General features: G+C 43.0%; 1 protein-coding gene across 3 annotated transcripts in view; it reads right to left on the bottom strand.

Moving 5' to 3' along the window:
* Positions 1 to 19,320, bottom strand: part of adarb1b (adenosine deaminase RNA specific B1b) — a 136,409-nt gene that overhangs the window by 33,361 nt on the left and 83,728 nt on the right. For 2 of the 3 annotated variants that reach the window (XM_080479105.1, XM_080479106.1), the window contains one exon: positions 13,943 to 13,979. Coding sequence is in view for 1 of the 3 variants with exons in the window: in XM_080479104.1 (XP_080335230.1) it covers positions 13,102 to 13,201 (100 nt within the window). In the remaining 2 variants the exon portion in view is untranslated. Of the gene's footprint in view, positions 1 to 13,101; positions 13,378 to 13,942; positions 13,980 to 19,320 lie in introns of those variants that run through there. The other variant, XM_080479104.1, reaches the window with a different exon arrangement.

The following is a 19,320-nucleotide window of genomic DNA, read 5'->3' as shown; positions in this document are numbered from 1 at the left end:
ATCATATTTATGTATTGAAGCATATTTCGTCTTGTAAATTTGTCTCTATCACACATTCAGTGAGGTCTGTTGCAAAAATATGTTTTATCCTCTAGAGATACGTCGAAACCAGAATTTCCTCTCAAGGATTGAAAGAAAATAAGAACGAAGTTGGGAAAAGGCTTCCCCCTGAAGTTTTGTCATTCTAGTGTCTTAACACAAGTGAACCGATTCAGTTTTTCCTGCGTTTGCTCAACTGTTTTCCTTCCACTTTTTCAAATCATCATTATGCATGCAGACATGCAGGAGACGACGTTCAGTTTAAAGTGGGTACCAATAAGCTCCACTGAGCTTATGTATTGTACATATTCAGAATAATCATGTTGCCGTCTGATTCGTAGCACATATATAAAAAAAAATTGGAAGCTATGTAAAGTGTGACTAGGACCATATCTGACACTATGATTCAGTGCTTCGCCAATCTACGATACACTGTCCAGTCTTCAAACCAAAGTCTGTGCGAAGATTCGAACCATGAATCCCATTTTTGCACATAAAACAGTAGCTGCAATTATACAGACTTTAAATAAAACATTGACAACAAAATCCATATAAATCTTTATAGGACATGCCACATTCCGTCATGAGCAACCTTAAAATTTCCAATAAAAAGAGAGAGAGGAAAAAAAAATTTAATGAAAGTTGTCTACGACTCTGCCAATGGCTTGAAGCTGAGATGATTTATTAGCTTTCACTGTGGATTTGTGGGAAGTTTTTAACAACGTAGAAACCAAAAGCAGCTGCAACAGAAATGGAAAAAAAAAAGATGCTGCTACTGTAGTGTTAGAAAAAAGAAGATTCATTAAAATTCACAATATTATGATACGGTTGTTTTTTTTTAAAGTTTGAATCAAGGTACTGTATCCGGCAGCATTTACACAACAAAGCGCAAAACTTTTGTTGTTCTTTGTTCTACTGGGACTTGTTGGCTTTAGAGTTGAAAGTCACAACTTCATTATCTGTCAATACAAATGTCCATGTACTTGCCATTGTTAATGCTTATAGCTCATAACATAACATAGTATATAGCTTGTTAATGCTCTGCTGTGTGTGAGCAACAACAGTGCCCACTAGTGGCCCAACATCCAAACTACATCGTTTTCAGCATTTCTTTTATTTCCATGTACATTTCAAAATGTTGCCATGTGAACACAAATGTTGTCCATAAAATGTATGTAAATTGTGGCTTGACTTCTTCTCTAGAAGAAATGAGTTGGCCAAAGGTGAAGAATATTTTTAAAATAATTTTATTTGTGTCCTGATATTACACCCAAAAAAATGTTTGTAAAACAAATATAAGGATTTGCAACTTCCATGCAGATATATGTCATATGACCATGACCTTATGAATACAAACCCTTGCAACTAAACAAAAAAGGTATTTTCTAATAAAATGAGTTATGTGATGAGTGCCATACAAAGAAAAAAAATATCAACAGCATTAAAATGAGCCTGGTATTTATAAAACATCAGTTCTAAGGAGCCAATAATCAGAAGACTCTGCTTTGACTCCAGAAAAAAAAAAAAAAAAAACAACAATACTGTTTCACATTTAACCAAAGGCATCATTGTTAAGTGAAGAAAACATGACCTAATATCTTTCTGGGTGACAGTCGGAGCAGGGGAAAAAAGGTGATAAACACAAAACCCATAAAAATGTAATGAAAAGTGGTTTCATAAAAAGAAATTAATAGTTACTGATTTCCGTTGGCAAAATAGCTCATTTTCCGAGGCTAATGGTTCAGGGGAGGAAAAAAAAAGAAAACAAGTAGAGTTACTGTGGCTGCAAAAGCAGAGAAGCGGGGAAAAGAGAGGAGAAACAGATCGAACAAGACTGAAAGTCCAAAATGAGCAATCGAAGTTGAGGGGGAGGAGGAGATGAAAGGGAGGGGGGGAAAGGGGGCAAGGGAAGGGAAAGAAACTGGACAGAGACAAATGGCCATGGGAAATGGCTGGTGCAGGAGAGACCGCCTAAGAGACAGAGCTCTCAGCAGCCCTAACACAGACTGATAGGCCCACCAGGCAGCGCCACCATCCCTATCCTTTCCATTTCTGTCTGAACCCGCCTTTATTCTGAAAGGGGGAAAAGAAAAAAAAAAAAAACACGCATTTGAGTCCACATCAACACGACACAACGCCACAGAATATGTTGGAAATCTGACTAAAATGTCGTATTCATTGGCTTTGTGGCACGATGCAGATCTCTGGACGTCTCCAGAGAATAAACAGGTAATAAACTGATTTTTAGGTTGAGCAATTCTCAGACTTCAACAAAGTCTTTACATACGTCTCATTCATTGACTTTACTGATATCCAAATGGGAAAAAAAGAGCCAAAACGGATCTTTTGACTTTGTTCCTACCTTTTGAACATGCAGGTATTACTACAGTCCTGCAATGCCCCGATATTATTAGATGATAAAAACCAGCGAAAAGAGTAACAAATGAAGATCGAGAGACACAAGAAGTGATTCAAGGATCATTGTTAACTGTCAGTGTATGCAGTTAGATAAGTGAGTGTTACTGTCGCCATCCCACAATCCCATTACTTTCCTCAATAAGGTTTTGGCAGGCCAGTGATTACCTGAGGAAAGTGTGAGGGAGGAAGAAACCTAATAGAAATAGGATCGGGTCTTTTTTTTGGGGGGGGGGGGGGGGGGGGGGGGGGGGGGGGGGGGGGTTGAGGAGCCAGATCTCTCTCCCCCTTCCTGAGGCGATGTCTCCAGGCACTGACCAGGTAATGCAGTGTAATGGAGTACACGTGTGGGTGCCTGTGGCCCTAATGGAGAGAGGTCGTGTCAGAGAGAAATGGGGAGTGCCTGTCGTGCTGCTTGATTAAAACTGATGGGCCAGGATAAAGGGGCCACCCAACATGGTCCTCCCAGCCCAGACCTCCTCACTTGCACGCGGACACCCGTGCGTACACACCTTGCCTCGGAGTCTATTATTCAATTTGGCCCTTCTAATGACCGGTGAATTAGGCTGCCAGAAGCGATTTGCCTTCTGAGTTCTACCGTTGGACGTACATGCTTCCCCTCGGCTCTGCATATTAAGAGGCTTCCATTCAGACGCTGACGTCCCACCAAGCCTCTTCCAATCAGTGAATTTATGAGCTTGGATGAGGAACGTATCCGAGACAATGAACACTTAATAAATGGTGAATGGTAAATGGACTTCACTTATAGCCGTGTGAGCAGCCCCGAAGCGCTTTACATAGCTCTTCACATTCACCCATTCACACACTCATTCACACATCATTGGAGGCTGCAGCCACGCAAGGCGCCGTCACTCCAATGGGAGCAGTTTGGGGTTCAGTGGCAGACAGGCAGAGATGGGAATCGAACATGCAACTATTTGATTGTGAAACGACCGCTCTACCAACCGAGCCATGCCGCCCCATAAAAATGGGTTCCATGCATCCTTTCAACTTTTAGATGGAAATCAAACAGTGAATCAAAAGATAATGGATGAGGGGCAATTGAAAATTTCTAAAGCTGTCCTTTATGAAGAAAAAAAAAAAAAGAATTTGCTTTATTCAAATTCAACCAAGATCTTGTTCAAAGTAATTATCTTGTGCAAGAATACACCATTTCTTGCAGAATGTTTTCTAGGCGTACCAACAAATCCCCAATCGACTCAGCTTCAACGTCATCTTGAGCTTGTTGCTCAAGATGAAGTCAATAAGCACAGGTGGAGTTGGGGTGGAGTGCAGAGTCCAGGAGAAAGGTGCAGCACAAAATAGCCGGTGTGTAGTTTGTAACCAACGCATGAAGATTTTAGGTTTCCGCAGACGTTAAAGGTTGAACTGATGCTGCTTTCCAGTTACTTCCTCGGAAAGCAAATGGTCTGGAGCCGGTCTTTTATCACTTCTGCTCCGCAACACCATCAACTGCTTGGATTTCCGAGCTTTGAGGCGACGGTAAAGCAGCATTGAGGTTCAAATTCCAACAAATCTAAGATGCACAACAACAACAAAAAAAATAAAGCATGATTATATTGTATTGTTGTATTGTATTGTAACTTCAAATCCAACTCTTATTAATGGTGATGATGCTCAACGTGAAGCTCCTTGTTGACCTCATGTAGCCATGAAACGTTCTGTAACAGCGGTTCAAACGTTGACCACACGTCGGTCCACGACATACTGACTGATGAAAGCTAATGCTCACCACTGCTTCATGGACGTGTGCATTTTGCGTTCGCGTCCAACAGCGGCGGTCACACAACATTCTGATTGCACCTCTTAAAGCTGTCAACTGACAGAGCGCAGATGTCTATAGAAATATGAGGTCATGTGATCATAAAACTGCAATAAATGCCACTGGAAGAATTGTCCCTGGGCTGAAAGTATGAGACGCTCACAAAAACAATATGACTTCCTGTTGCATGCATGTTTTTCTTATCTTGTAATCTAACAAGTCTTCTTATGGAACAATACCCTTTAAAAAATCACTGTTTTACCTTATTAAAATAACTGAAATGTGGATACATAGTCCAACATCAAGAACAAAGTAGATTAGAGTTAGAGTGAACAAATTACAGTGAATATTTCATTATTCAGTATTCCCTACTTCAAAGCTAATTAAACACCATTGTTTTCAGTTATAATTAGGTTGTTACACGTCTATCTCAACACCAGATGATTTAAATAAATTCTTTCCTTGGTTACTTTCACATATTTCCGTCACCAAACAGACATAAACCTGCATATATTCTGTACACAACAGCTTGAGTCATTGGGTATGAGTCTGTATTTTTGATTCCTGATAAACTATGGCAGTTTATTACTTGATGAAAATTTCATCATGAAATGCACCAATTGGCACATGAGTCGAAAATTCAATTACCTAAAAGCGATTATGGTGCAAAACGGCCTGAAGTCTCCGAAAAACAGATAAACCAGAAAGCCAATTGCACAGGTTTATTGTATATAGGTGGAGTGGCCGCCGCAGTAACTTACCATAAAACCTCAAGTTTGTGTCTCCTGCACACTCATTAAAACCTGTGCAGACATTTTTTCCTTTATAGATTCTTTAGGTCCAGGTATCAGGTTTGATAATAATAATAAAACTTCTCTACTTTTGCTTTCTTCCATCTTTTCAAGGTTGTTGGGTGGCTGCCTCCCCTCTTTTCACTAGGAGCTGTAAAATCTATTTGACAGCTCTGATTTATGACACAGCATAGGCACCGAGCGCCTGTGGGGAAAGAGTGTATGTTTGAGTGCGCACGCGTGCTTGTGTGTGTGTGTGTGTGTGTGTGTGTGTGTGTGTGTGTGTGTGTGTGTGTGTGTGTGTGTGTGTGTGTGTGTGTGTGTGTGTGTGTGTGTGTGAGGCTCATGGAGGACCACCGCTGCTTTGCTCAATGTTCAAGCACCCAACAGAGGACCCAGGTAGGAGACTCCCGAAAACTCAAGTGCACACAAATTTCTAGGTTGGGGTGTGTGTGTGTGTGTGTGTGTGTGTGTGTCATTCACTTGTGACTGCAGGCATGTGCACCTCAGCATAGCGAGCACAGAGTACGCAGCACAGTAAGAACCAGGGAACGAAACTGTGAGCCAAAGTAACCCGATCCATTAAATTTCACATCATGTTAAAGTTATAGTTTGACTTAAATTCAACAAACCCCAAAAGCTGAAATTTCTTGTCTGGCCACATTTTTTACCCCAAAGTGATGGGAAGTTTCACAGCCATGCAGCAGTGTAGATACTTCCCCAACACCTGAAAACTTCTGCACAGGTGATCCCAGCCTGTTTTTAGTCCTCTTAAATTCAGTGTGTATGATTTAAGCACATCACAGCATCAACTTTCCCTTTGAAGAAACGCCCAAAATGGAAAAAAAAACACTGATCGCATTAAGGATAATTTGATTGGACCGATTCTTGATGCTACAATACATTTGCCACCACCGTAAGTCATGTAAAACAGGTTATCAGAAGGTCAGCAAATCTGGGATATGAAAGCACGAAGCGCAACAGTCTCTCTCCCACAGAGTTTTATGGACAGACGAAAGCAAAGGTGGTGGGCAAATCAAATTCCTAGAAGTTTGTAAATTGTTGGTCTCACATGTAATTTATGGATTGTGGTCATTTCAAGCACATTTGAAGAGGGTGTCATTTGAAAACACTGCACATTACCGCATTAGTGGGTTCATCTCGGGGAAGAAAATATGAAATTCCACGCATGCTGACCGAAACCGACATTCAATTTCACATCTTTATCAAATTACTTGCCACAATTCTCATGGATTCTAAGGGTAGATGCGTTAGGTCACAATGTGACTCAGATGCAGTAAAAAGGGAATGTTTGTGGCACTAAAAATGAGCAGAGTTGGCAATCTCGGTCACCAAACGAAGGTCATGAAGAAAAGTCCAGCCTGTCAATTTGATAGCATCGTGGAGGTACCATCATAGCTGGTGTTGCAGGCTTTGGGTAAATCTAAGCAATGATGAAATGTGAAATTTATTAAGATATTTTAGCAAAGGATATTTCAAGAAGTATTTCATAGCATTGGTGCCGGCTGCCATACAAGGTGCTCAAAATTGGACGTCCAGTGGTTTGCTCAAGGACCTTGATCAGAGTAGGAACAGGAAGAACTTGGAAAGATGACCCGCTTTACCAACTGAGCCACAGTCGCCCATATTATTGTTCTTAATCTTTCTTAAGTTTGAGGTGAAGACGTATTTCAGCAGGACAATGAGCAAACCCAAAAGAAGGACTGGAAAAAAAAAAATAAGAGGGACCGATTTTTAAAGTCGAATATGTCTCTCCTGCCACCTTCCCATCACAGCAGAGTCTGGGAAGCAGCAAGAGACTTCTCAGTAGATATGAGATCTTTACAGAATGATACTTAAAGGTTCTGTATCCAGACATCCGTCAACGCCGCTGTCAACGACTTATCGATGCTTTATTATTAAGACAGATTTCCCATCGATGCCATCCTTTCCCGGCTCTGCTCGGAGCCAGAAAATATTTATTTTGAGATGTCACAGGTCACTGTGCTCGTCTACCTGTGACAGAGGGGCCGTGCATTTCCTGGGAGACTACAGTAATCTACTGCCGAGACATCACAAGGAGGAGGGGAAGAGCAAGACAAAACAAACGGAGGCCTTGAGCTCGATCGCAACTTCAGTCTCCAGACGTCTTCCTCCATGCACGGTGATCTGAATCACGCCGTTTGTTTTTCTTTCAATCTAACATTTATCCATAAGAGTAGAAAACATCAGGAGCAGCCGGAGTCAGCAGAACAGCTGAGTGAACAACTTTAGTTTGCATCTAAAACTTTCCTCAAAATGTTTTTTTATTCGACAAAAATAGACGAGAAGAAAAGAAGAAAGCTCATATTTTTATTCCACTGATCTCTGTGTGATGTGCAGCTGGCCTCGTCCCATCCAGTCTCAGAAATCCAGCATCCATTCTACCCTCCGACCATAGAGGAAAATGTGGCAGACACACCAGAGGCTGGAGTTTCCAACAGTTCATTGTTTTAGCGTTTTTGTGTCAGAAAGGAAGGGCGTTTCCACCGCAGCATTTTGAAAACGATGTAATGAGCATGCCGGGCCACCGGTTGGCACTGTACGCACATCTACAATACAGTGAAAACATTAGCACGGTACACAGACGTTCGTATGGACAGATAATGAGATTGGATTGCTATTAACTCTTGAAATGTACCACACTCAGCGCCATTTTTATGCATTTGTGTTTTTCAGCGACTCCGAGCACCGACTCCCAAAATGCTTGATGATGACTTTGCTGCGTTAACGGGGTCTCAGTAAATACAGAATAAAGTAGATCTAAAAATGACTCACTGCTGCCATCTGTTGCACAGACGTGACATAGCACATATCTTAAATACTGAACCTTTAAACAGAGGATTTATTTTGCGTGATTGTTATTTGTTGATAGACATATCCGGAATTCTCACACTAATGTTCGGTGTTGCCCAGTATTCTGGCGCCGTATTTGTATTTTTGCGGAACGAAACCGTCTCCCATCAACCACGTCTAGCGAGGCTCGGGAGCGTTTTATCTCAGCTTTATAATCTCCCCCCCCATCTGTTTCCATCTGTCCGTCTCACCCCCCATCACACGCTCCTCTCCTCTGTCCTTCTGTTTTCCTCGCCTGGATGCAGACACCTAACACCGTTCGTCACGTTCAAGGCCGGGTTTGGATGCGGCGGGATCCGAGAGAGAGAGAGAGAGAGAGAGAGAGAGAGAGAGAGAGAGAGAGAGAGATAGAGCTGGGGGTTGGGGGGGGGGGGGGGGGGGGCACACGGGTTTGTACGGGGAATGGTGGAAATAAATGCCGTGCGAGGACACCGACGTGTCCGTGTAGATTTGTGTCTCTGCGCCTGAGACGCTGTCATCTAGGAGTTGAATTTCACACCTCGCGCCCTTGCTATTGTCAGGCGGAGGCAGCGGCGTTGATGGACGGGTGGGAGAGGACAGGGTGGTGGAACCTCTCCCGAATGGGAGGAGTGGGGGGGGGGGGGGGGGGGGTTATAAAGGCCGTGACAGCTGACAGAGGAGGGGAGGAAGAAGGTGTTCATGGAAGGTGGGAGTGTGAAGACAAATACACAGTCCAACGAGCAATATGAACACTTTCGGTGGTGGAGATTGATAAAATCGAGCTTCTCGCTGTAAAGGTTGCACTATTTATTGAGGGAATGTCATTTTCACCACAACTATTAGATAGATGTGGTGAAATAACCTTTCCATAGGCATATGCAACAATCTTAACATATATCCACACACACACCTCTCTGGGACCTCTAAACTATATCACACCTCGTCTCTCCCTCTCCCTCTCCCTCTCCACCCTTCCTCAGTCTGTTACAGTCATTAGCGGCATGCTAATCAAAGCTAATTACATTGAGACAAGCAGACACAACTCATTTCTTATCATGACAGAGTGCTGCTGTGTTTGTGGTGCTAAATGAAGCACTGCTCATAATCAACACCCCCCCCCCCCCCTCCCCCTCTCTGTTAGGTAAATGAATGTCACCGTGTTTTCTATTTGATTTCCTATGGCACCGTTGTCAAACGTTAATCGGCTTGTTGGAGGCGGCAAATCTATTTTCTTTATGTTTACATGCAGGGAAACAAGCAAACACCATGTAATCAAAGAAAGCACCTAAGGAAGGTGGAGGCAATCACGGTTGTTCAATCGTTTTAAGACAAAGAGTAGAAGTGGGGGAACGCAGTGAATAAAGGGACGAGAGTGGAGGGGGGAGGGGGGAGAATAAAAGGTTATCTAGGAGGAAAGAATCTTGTTTCAAGCAAAGACTCATCCACAGCGATGGATTGTGAGCGTCAGGCAGTGTAGATCCCACACCCACACCCACACCCACACACTGCACCCCCCCCCCCCTTCTTATTCGCGTTGCACAAGCTCATTTTGGAGATTTTGCTGGCACGGCAGAAAAGGCCTCTGTTCGCCCATTTTCCATATTTCATATACGGCCCATTGGAAAGCGTCGTCTGCAAGTGTCATGGCTTGGCACATTTACGAGAAACGCACAGAAAAGCTTATCACTTGGAAGATATGCTCAAATTCAGCATTTTGAAAGTCACCGTGCGCTGTATGCTAATCCACGTACGGAGCAAAGATACGTTAGGACCATTTACACACCGACTGACGCCGCCGTCAAATATCGCTGCCGCAGTACATTTAACTCCATCATTGCGTCGAATACTAGCGTTTTTACATACTGACTGTGCAAAAACTACAGAAAAAAGAAAGAAACAAGGTCTTATTTAAATGCAAAGTCACACTGTATTTGGTGGAGGCATTAAAGGCAATAAGAGGAACAGATTAAAAGGGATTCATTTAACATTTTTACATTTGCCAACATTAAAAAGCAGAGTTCATCTCAGTGCACACAATTGGACTTTTCTCTTCATACTTCCCAAAAGTGAGGCAGTTCAGTGAAACAATGTTGGGCGAAAGGGCTCTGCTGCAAAATACTTCCTTTCACAACTTCCCTGTTTTGCTGCGTTAGTTAATCTGTGCTGATCTGGATGAAGACGACCTGCACAACCTTTTGTTTTCCTGAATCCAGAAAGTGTCTTATTTTGGGTTCTGTTTCCCATTATCTTTCTTTTTTAATGGAAAAACTACATCTGACCCTTACCTGCTTGAACCTGAAAGTAACGCGATCAAAGAAAATTCAATTTGGACAAAGCTTACAGTACCAGCAATGAAGAACAGATAAGAAACACGTTTTTCCTCTTTATTTTGCCTATTCGTATTTTTAAATATTTGCAAGTATGTCTCCCAGAATTGGATGTTTTGGAAAGTCAGAGATATAAGAGTAAGTAAATCCTTTTTTCTTTTTCTTTTTTAACAAATGTTGTGGACTTTTTCACAGGAATACAATGAAACCTAAAAAAAAAAAGATCTGTTATTGTACAAGACGAGAAAAACTATGGAGGGCATGAGTTACAAATTGCTCAAGAAACGGGAACCAGAATCCCTCATAGTAAAAACAATTGAAAAAAATAAATACTATGTATATAAATAAAAATATGAGAATATTACATAGGTCTAGGTTGAAAAATATAAATCAGATTTAAATAGAGTCAGACTCATTGTTTTCAGTTTGTGGAAAATACGGAACATGTTGAACGGTGTGACGATGTGAGCAGAACACTGTAGGTTTCTAGTTGGTTAGATTTAGCCTGATCTATAACAGGGGAGTAGAGAATCTTCTGTTAGGTGCGGACGGTTCGAGAGAAGGGGATGAAACTCCAAACAGAGCAATCAAAGCACCTTGCTCCGGACAGGGCGTCAAAAACCTGTGACCATGAGTCACTGAGGCATGAACGAAGTCAAACCATACATATGAGGATAACTTCATCCAACTTTATAAAAGCAAATCTAAAACCGTGCATGACATTTAAAAAAATAAAAAAAAGTTTGTTCAAACAAGTGCAGAACCTTTGAAGAGAAATGAAACGGCTCCATTTGAAGTCATCGCTTCTGCCTGAATTAGAGATGACTAAAGATCCTTCGGAGTGCAGCTGACCTCCGTCCACCCTTGTGTGAGCACCCCGAAGTGTCCTTGTGGAAGACGCTGATCGACACTTAATGGGCTGCCCGGTCCAGCAGCGCGGGGCCGCCTCTCCCCCTCGCTGTCAGAGAAAACCGAGCCGAGAGATTTTCTCCAGCCAGCGTCAAATTATTCTTCTGATGATTGTCTTCTGTAAGTATGTGACCTCGTCATCTCGGCTAGCATTAGCCACTTACCCACTGGGCACTCGGCGCAAGTCAAGCACTAAGCAACTTATCAGGAGGCTTCCGGCGCGGGGCATTAAAGCCGCCTGAGAGAGCAAACAGAGCCACGGCGGGCCCCTAAGTCCCGCTTAGTCATCGCTTCTCTTAGTGCGGTGGAAAAGTGCCACTTTCATTCCCGCGGTGATAAGGGAGAGCGGAAAAGGCGGGAAACGGACCTGTGTAATGCTGATGGACGTAGTCACTCCGAGAGTGAGCAGGGGGGGGGGGGGGGGGCAAATAAGAGGCCGAGAAAGTGCAGCATCAGCAGCGCCGGGTTTACTCGGATGAATGGAGTGGAGCTGGCGAACGGGGCGGCGGGCGGGTGGTGGGTGTCAAAGCAAGTGGCTGAGACATGGCTAATACTGCCAGTGAGCTGTGGCCACCTAAGTAATTACTACCGATGGTGTTAGGCTAATCCCCAGAGCAGAGCGGAGCAGCAAACTCAGGAGGGGCGAGCTTAGAGCCTCCGTCGGGCCGCCGTCACTCCACTTCAATTACACCCAGACACGGACCTGTCTCACCCCGAGAGAGAGAGAGAGAGAGAGAGAGAGAGAGAGAGAGAGAGAGAGAGAGAGAGAGAGAGAGAGAGAGCCGGGCAGAGGAGGCGCACAAGAAAGCAACCCTCTAATCCAGACACATTGAAATATTTACCACAAATTATATATTGACACCAAAGAGAAAGAAGAACTTTGAAAAAGTGCACAGGGAGAACAAACAACCCCCCCCCACCCGTAAAAAACAAAACAAGGATGCATGTTTAATCAAAACCCGACTTCACAAGTGGGCTTTTCTCCGTCTTGAAAATGTGTGTCCGTGCTATTTGGATTCGGTCCATCTCCAAACACAGACATGGAAATGCTTGAGACACAAGCGAGAGGATAATTTGCACCATCAAACATCGGAGGACACGAGCTGTCGCCTCGTCTCTGTCAGAATCGTTATTACAGGTCTGCTCCCCGCCGCAGACTGAAGCTAAAACGCTGAGAAGATGAGAGCAAGACAGACTTAAGAAAACCTCGATGGTGTTCAGAGTTTACCTGTCGACCCTGCAGGACACAAATACTCCTTTTGATATTCACCTGTGCTCGTGGGTTTTTCTGACTTTATTCTACGCTTACTTTTCTATTATTAATAGTAATAATTCTATTAATAATAGTATTAAATCTCTATTCATGATGTTACCTGTCATTTACAACAGTTTAATGCTATGTTATTTGGTGCTTTCTTTAAATTATTTTGTGAAGAAAATGCATGTGAATTAATAAGGAACTGCCCTTAATGTAATAATAATAATATTATCTGAACAAAAAGTGTCTGTAATCAATTAAAAAGTACATTTTTACCACATGATTGAGTAACTGCAACAGATTGTTTTATCTTTTTTTTACAAATTGACAGAACTTGAACCTGCAAGGAGCCACAATGCTGTCGGGTTAATAAAGTTTGACTTTAACTCAAGAAGTGTCGTAAGTTCTAAGTTTATATATATATTAATATATATATATATAAAAGAAGCTCTATGCGGTCTCGTAAGCCTGTTGCACATCACTGATTGTCCATGTCGGAGAAGCTGGAGCTCAGTTTGATGGATCAGATCAGAAAGCAGCTGAGTGAGCACAGACTTTCAGACGACATACAGTTTCGCACAGAGAAACAAGAATTTGCAGCGGAAACTGACACCCAAGTAGATTTTTTAAAAGCACACACTCTCTCCTCACTTGTCCTTCATCATCCACAATAAGCTTCAGACGGTGTCCCAGCGCCTGAGCTGCCACCCTGCGGGCTTTTACCTTTGCGCTCCGAGCGTTTCTTGCGCCTCCTCTTGAACCTGCGTCGGATCAGGCAGTAATAGGAGCCCAGGCTCTGCGCGCCGTTGGTCAGCAAGGCCATGGCCGCCTCACGCCGCTCCAACAGATGGAAACTAACCGGGGGTGATTCAAAGTTCAGACGTCTTCCCTGTCCTTCAGTCCCGAGCAGGCAGCGCTCTCACGCTCGCCGAGTCTGTCGCTCTGACGACATGCTCAGCGCCACACACCTGCAGCGCTTCTTTGTTTCTACTTTAGTCCTCCCCTCATAACCCAACTCTCGATCCATCCCTCCCTCCTCCTCCGCCTCTCGCTGCCTCTCTCCTCGTTGATTCCATGTCTGCCCTATCAGTAGTCGGCGCGGGGAGGCGATGGAGTGGAGTGTGAAAAAGGAGGAGGGGACTAGCCGAGGAGAGAAGGAAGAAACACATGGAGGAGCAGAAGCAGACTACCAGCCTCATCCCTCCTCTCGTCGAAGTCGAAGCGGCATCACAAAACATCCCTTCTTTTCCAGATAGGTGAACCTCTCTCTTCGTTTGTGTGTTCTGTCGCTCAAACACACAGATATTAAGCATCGTGCTACAAAACACTGACCCATGCAAAGCTGGAAAACCCTTGAAACTTGTCCTTGTATCCCCCCTTCCTTCAGGAAGATCACGTCTGACTAAAGAACTCTGCCTCCCTCTAGTGGCAAAACTCTGCAAATGCACGAGAGGAAAGCTGAACCATACCTTTGATCGTCTATTGTTGACACGCGCAACCTATCAACAAATCCACTAAGGAAAACAAAAAGGGAATAGAAACAGTGAAGAGAGAGACTACTCACCTCTCGCTCTGCTGAGATTTGCACGTTCAGAAACAACCTGACGGGAAGAGAAAGAGAGAGGAGTAAGTGAAGAGCACAGATGTTGGCTGACTGGGAAGTTTCTCGAAGGCACACAATAAAACTGTTATGGAGATGTACTGCGAGCAGGAAAAAAAAAAAAGCGTAGACCCTGGGCCATGTTTCCACATCAGCTGATGCTTCTGAACCAAAAAAGGAAAAAAAAAGAAAACTCCTGCACAACCACGGTTGTAATGATGGGAGATGAGCGAGGTTTCAGCGACTGGAAGGTTTCCTTTAAAGCAGGAGCGATGTGCTTCCCCTCAGTCAGTGTGCCGTTACAGAGCTTCCCTCAAAACATTTTATTTGGCAAACAAGCAGCTCTTTTTAAGGCATGTGATCCGAGGCTTCCCGGGGACAGCTGGTACACAGATCATTGATCTCAATCGGCCAGACTTCCTCAGAATAAACATGTTACTCAAGTGTGGATGTGCGTGGAGGAATTCAGCACCATGGGCCACATTGGGAGCGGAGCAACAACTGAAGGACGCTCAGCTTTCAAGGGAAACATCTGAACTGTGCACTGTGGCTTTGTATTCAACCAGTGTCGGGTCTGCCTTGTTCATTGTTGGACGAGATTGTAGGACTTCATTGCACAGAAGCAGAAAGGTAGGACACTAAATGAGAATTGTGAATTTTTTCAGTCAGCAATGGCCGCAACTTTACCGTTCTTCACAATTATTGGAGGATCGATTTGGATAAATATAAAGAATGCACCAAATTACTGAGTTTCCGTCGATGCTTGTTTACCTTTTCCACTCTATGTAAATGCTATTGATCTGATAGAACTCATGTTCATCCAGGGCCACGTCACCGTGATAGCTGTTCTTAAAGGGCCGGCTGTAACTTAGAAGTTAAATAACATTGAACAAGAGCGAGGTAAATCAGTGTCTCTGCAATGAACCTTTGTAAAATAAAATACATTTCTCCGTTATTAAAATATGAAAAACTTGAATTATTCCTCATTATTATCAAAGATCAGAAAGAAAAAAAGAAACCGTGGAAACGTCTTCCAGTGTGCCGGTCGTCCCTCTTTTAGTTATGGGAGAATTTATTGTTTTTCTTGGAGGCTAAAGCTTTGGCACCACTCACTCAGATGTGCTTTCAGGTTAGATTTTGGCACGTTTTTCAAGATTGCCTCACTTTTAACTTCCTCAACTTTGTATGAATTTTTCTTCTCGGGGCAATTTCTATTAATTCCAACCCAAACTAAAGTTAAACACCAAGATGGAAGCAGGAAAGTCCGCATGTATTTTGATAAATATAGTTTATTCTGGACTAATACTTTAGGACTATTGAGAATTTCAAGTCGTCGGGGGTCACAATTGACATGGGTCTCAAGTTTGACACGTGTGTGATTAGTACCGTTTCTAAAACCTAAAAAACAAAAGATTGTCTCCATCTACCTTTGTCACCGTATGCTGCTAAAGTCTTGAACAGAAATCTGAGAACACAATAAAAACTTATTTTTCCAACATTTCTTACACAAACTGAAAGTTTTTCTTTCAACAAACTCTTAATCATAAATATTTTAAAACAGTACATCAAGAATATATAAATATCATGAGATCAGATGATCTATATATGTTTCTAAAATCAACAATGTTTATCACAACATAATCAAAATGTGCTTGAAACATTTCACTTTATGTGCTTGTACAGCAGAAATGTATTATTCTAACATTACGTGAGGCACTTAAAATCCTATTTTATGGTTTCACTCGAATTCAATGCTTCGCAGTGACATAAGTCATTAAAGGAGCAAAAAGACTCAAAAGGAGTTGATTCAGATTAACACTTATGGAAACACCAAAACCACAATGGATGTTTGTTTTCCTTTCTCCATTGAATAGTATCTATCCCTGCTCTTAGTGATGAGAAACTCTGCCGACTGTTGTTAAAATACAATGAACAGTTTTGAAAGCGTCGCGGTAACGGAACTTGACACTTCCCATTTTGTCATGCCAAACTACCGCGGATTAGTCCTTGTGCTTCTGTGTGGGTTCTATTATGTGCCCCGTTTGTGACTTGAAAAAGAAAGTTTGACACGGCGTTTCAATATTTAACATGTTGAGAGTCTCATAATGGACCACCGGGGAGTGTGCCGCTCTTCAAACCCTGACAAAGTGACAAAGTCATCAACTCCGTTGGAGTTTATCCACCGGGGGTCTTTTTTAAACTGTGCCGGAGTGAAAGGAGCCCAGCGTTCACACCATCATCCATCAATCAGCTGTAACATTATGACCGCCCGCCGGATACCGTGCACCCGATGGAGTCGAAGGATTGATTTTAATAAACCTCCGAAGGTGTGCCACTCGTGTTTACGGCACGTCCTTAAGGTTCTGTGATTTTTCTAGGTCGGGCCTCCGTGGAGCAGATTGGAAAACTGTTTAAATGAAAGGGACTACGTGGTGTGCAACAACTGACAATATGTACTACGTCTTGAAGCAGCATCCACACGAAACCATCCTCGTCAAGCAATAGGAAACAATCCAGTTCTGATTCACATTGTTGGTAAAAGGATGGAGGTCGGAGGTCAGCGTCATGACCGTGCCTTATAAAATCACCAACTTCTACACCGGTTAATCCATCTTATCGTCACGAGCTGGAATGAGTCTGTCTGCACCACAGCTGTGACCCATTTTTTAAGAAAAACAAAAACAAAACTTTTTTTTTTTTTCCACAGCCAGAAAGGCCATCTCCACTTCTGTATGTTTCAAAACCCACTTTAGGACGGAACTCCGAAACACAAAGTTAAATAAAGTCAACAAATGCGGGTATTTCTTCACAGGATCCCAAATAAATTCCAAGCGGCTGAGTTTCGCAGCAGCATGGAGGTGAGCCCACGGCAGTGCTCCCCTTCTCGCAGGGACGTGACAGAAACGGTAACGCGGTGTTAATAACAGTCGGCGCGGGAGGTCTGTAGCTTACTATGTACTGTTCACGCTGAGCTGTGAACCTTCAGACACATTCTTATAAACATTTCACAACTATTGCATCTGAAGCTTTAACAGGAGAAACACATAAAAAGGGCGTCGAGAGAGCTGAGAACTGGCATTAAAAAGTGAGGAAAAAACTTGTATATTGTTTATGTTGGATAGAATAAACAGCAAAGGAATTATATATATATATTGCCCAGTATCAAAGGAAGACAAACCTTTCAGTGTGAGTGAAAGATAAAGAAATGTGGAGTGAGGAGGTAAGTTGAGGTGAACAGCTGGGTAAGAAAAAGGTTAAAAAAACAAAACAAAAAATAAAAAACATTGGGAAAATGTTCCCATATAAAACCGAGGAGCCGTTGTGATCCTGAAGCAAGAATCTGTAACCTGAGGGAGCGTTTCAGGTCAGCGATGCTCTCCCGCCCACTTCATTGAAAAAGAGACATCGGAGTCCAGCAGAGAGGAAAAGTGGCAGAGGAAAGAGAAAGAGGAGGTGGATACAGCAGACGCAGACTCATTCATGCTCCTGTGTACAAGCCAAGCACCACTGCAGCGGGGCCAAGTTTCACCACAAACATCTCGTGTGTTTATTTTTTTCTTTGGCTTACCCCCCACCACACACACACACATCTTTAAAAAGAAGAGTGGTCAGTCAGCTTCCTGTGGGGCTTTAATTTACAGACGCGGTGCAAAAACAACAACATAAATTTAAAAGAAAGCTGCCAATTTGATCGCTCGCTCGCACACACACACACACACACACACACACACACACACACACACACACACACACACACACACACACACACACACACACACACACACACACACACACACACACACACACACACACACACACACACACACACACACACACACACACTACACACACACTACACACAATGATCCCACTCTGTTGGCATTTTCAGCTGAATGGTTGAAAGAGGGGGGAAAAAAGGGGTGAAAGAGGCTGCGGTTATTCCCAGATGAATTTAAAGGCATTCGAGGCTCAAATGACAGCTCAACTCCCGGTGGCCTTTGGCAGCGGTTTGACAGAGAAATACAATCATTGACAAAAAAAAAGAAAGAAGAAGAAAAAAGAAAAAAAAAGAAAAGAAAGAACGAAAAAGAAAACAACCTCTTGAACGCTTTTACAGGGACGCATTCCAGGCTACTGTGGCGAGCCCATCTGCTGCTTCACAGACGCACTCAAAAAACACAAAACACTAAAAATAGACAGAGTTGGGAACAATTTTCTTTACATCTTTTAAATATTTTATTTTTTTCTGAGAGTTTTTTTTTTTGCTTCTTTCTTTAAAGGCTTTCACGTGAATTTTAGAGCCAGTTTGGAGGATGTAGTGTTTCTGGAGCTGGGTATTAGTGATGGTAGAGGCTCTGAGAGATTTGGATTTCTGATTAGTTTCCATTCCTCCCTCCTAACTTAAACTTACAAAGCTACGGGGAAGCCATTAATCAAACTGACATGCATATTTTTATTTTGTTTTATTTATTTTTTTGGACTTAAAAACATTTTTAATGTAAACTTGTTGTGCAAAATGCAGTGAAATATCCCCCCCAAAAAACCCTCACCCTGACGTCACGGCCTTCATGGGAGCATCACAGATATGTGAGCTCAGGTCTTGGGTTGTGTCCGTTACTTTTAAGATATGTTTAAAAAAAATTTTAAAAATCTATGTTTTCTTTGAAATTATTACAATTTGTGGTTTATCAGCCCGGATTGGAGCCTCTTGCAGGCCGGATTTGGCTCACAGGCCTTATGTTTGATACCCCTGATGCACAGGAAACCCATCAATGTACATGGAGAACATGCAAACACCTCTAATAAATAACTAGTGCTTTCTGGCAGGAGCTGAGATGCTGGGATCCAGCGCCTTGCGAGGAAGTTCCTAAAAACAAAACAAAAAATAAAAGCCTGACTGGACAATGATGAAGTCTGAAAGACTAATTGTGTAGAAGGATTATGAAACAGAGAAAAAGTCTGCTGCACATGGCAGGACCAGTGCGTGACTGCTGTAAACCTCCACGCCGGTCCTCGGCCCAAAAATTAGGCCAGTGGCTCAGTAACGATTGGCCACACACACACACACACACACACGCGCACGCACGCACGCACACACACACACACGCATACACACGGGGTGGGGGTAGCCAGGGTCCCGATCCATTAAGCCCTACCCCTCCCTCTGACCTAGCTACTCTCACACTCACAGACGCGCACACACAGGGACACAATTTTAATTAATGCATTTAATTAAATGAGCATGTGATTGTACACTGTGTGTGTGTGTGTGTGTGTGTGTGTGTGTGTGTGTGTGTGTGTGTGTGTGGGTGTGTGTGTGTGTGTGTGTAATAATTCATGAG

The sequence above is a fragment of the Lipophrys pholis genome (assembly GCF_963383615.2).
Source record: "Lipophrys pholis genome assembly, chromosome: 13".
NCBI lineage: Eukaryota > Metazoa > Chordata > Actinopteri > Blenniiformes > Blenniidae > Lipophrys > Lipophrys pholis.
The sequence above is the reverse complement of the archived record's forward strand: the minus strand, read 5'-3'. Positions and strand labels throughout refer to the sequence as shown.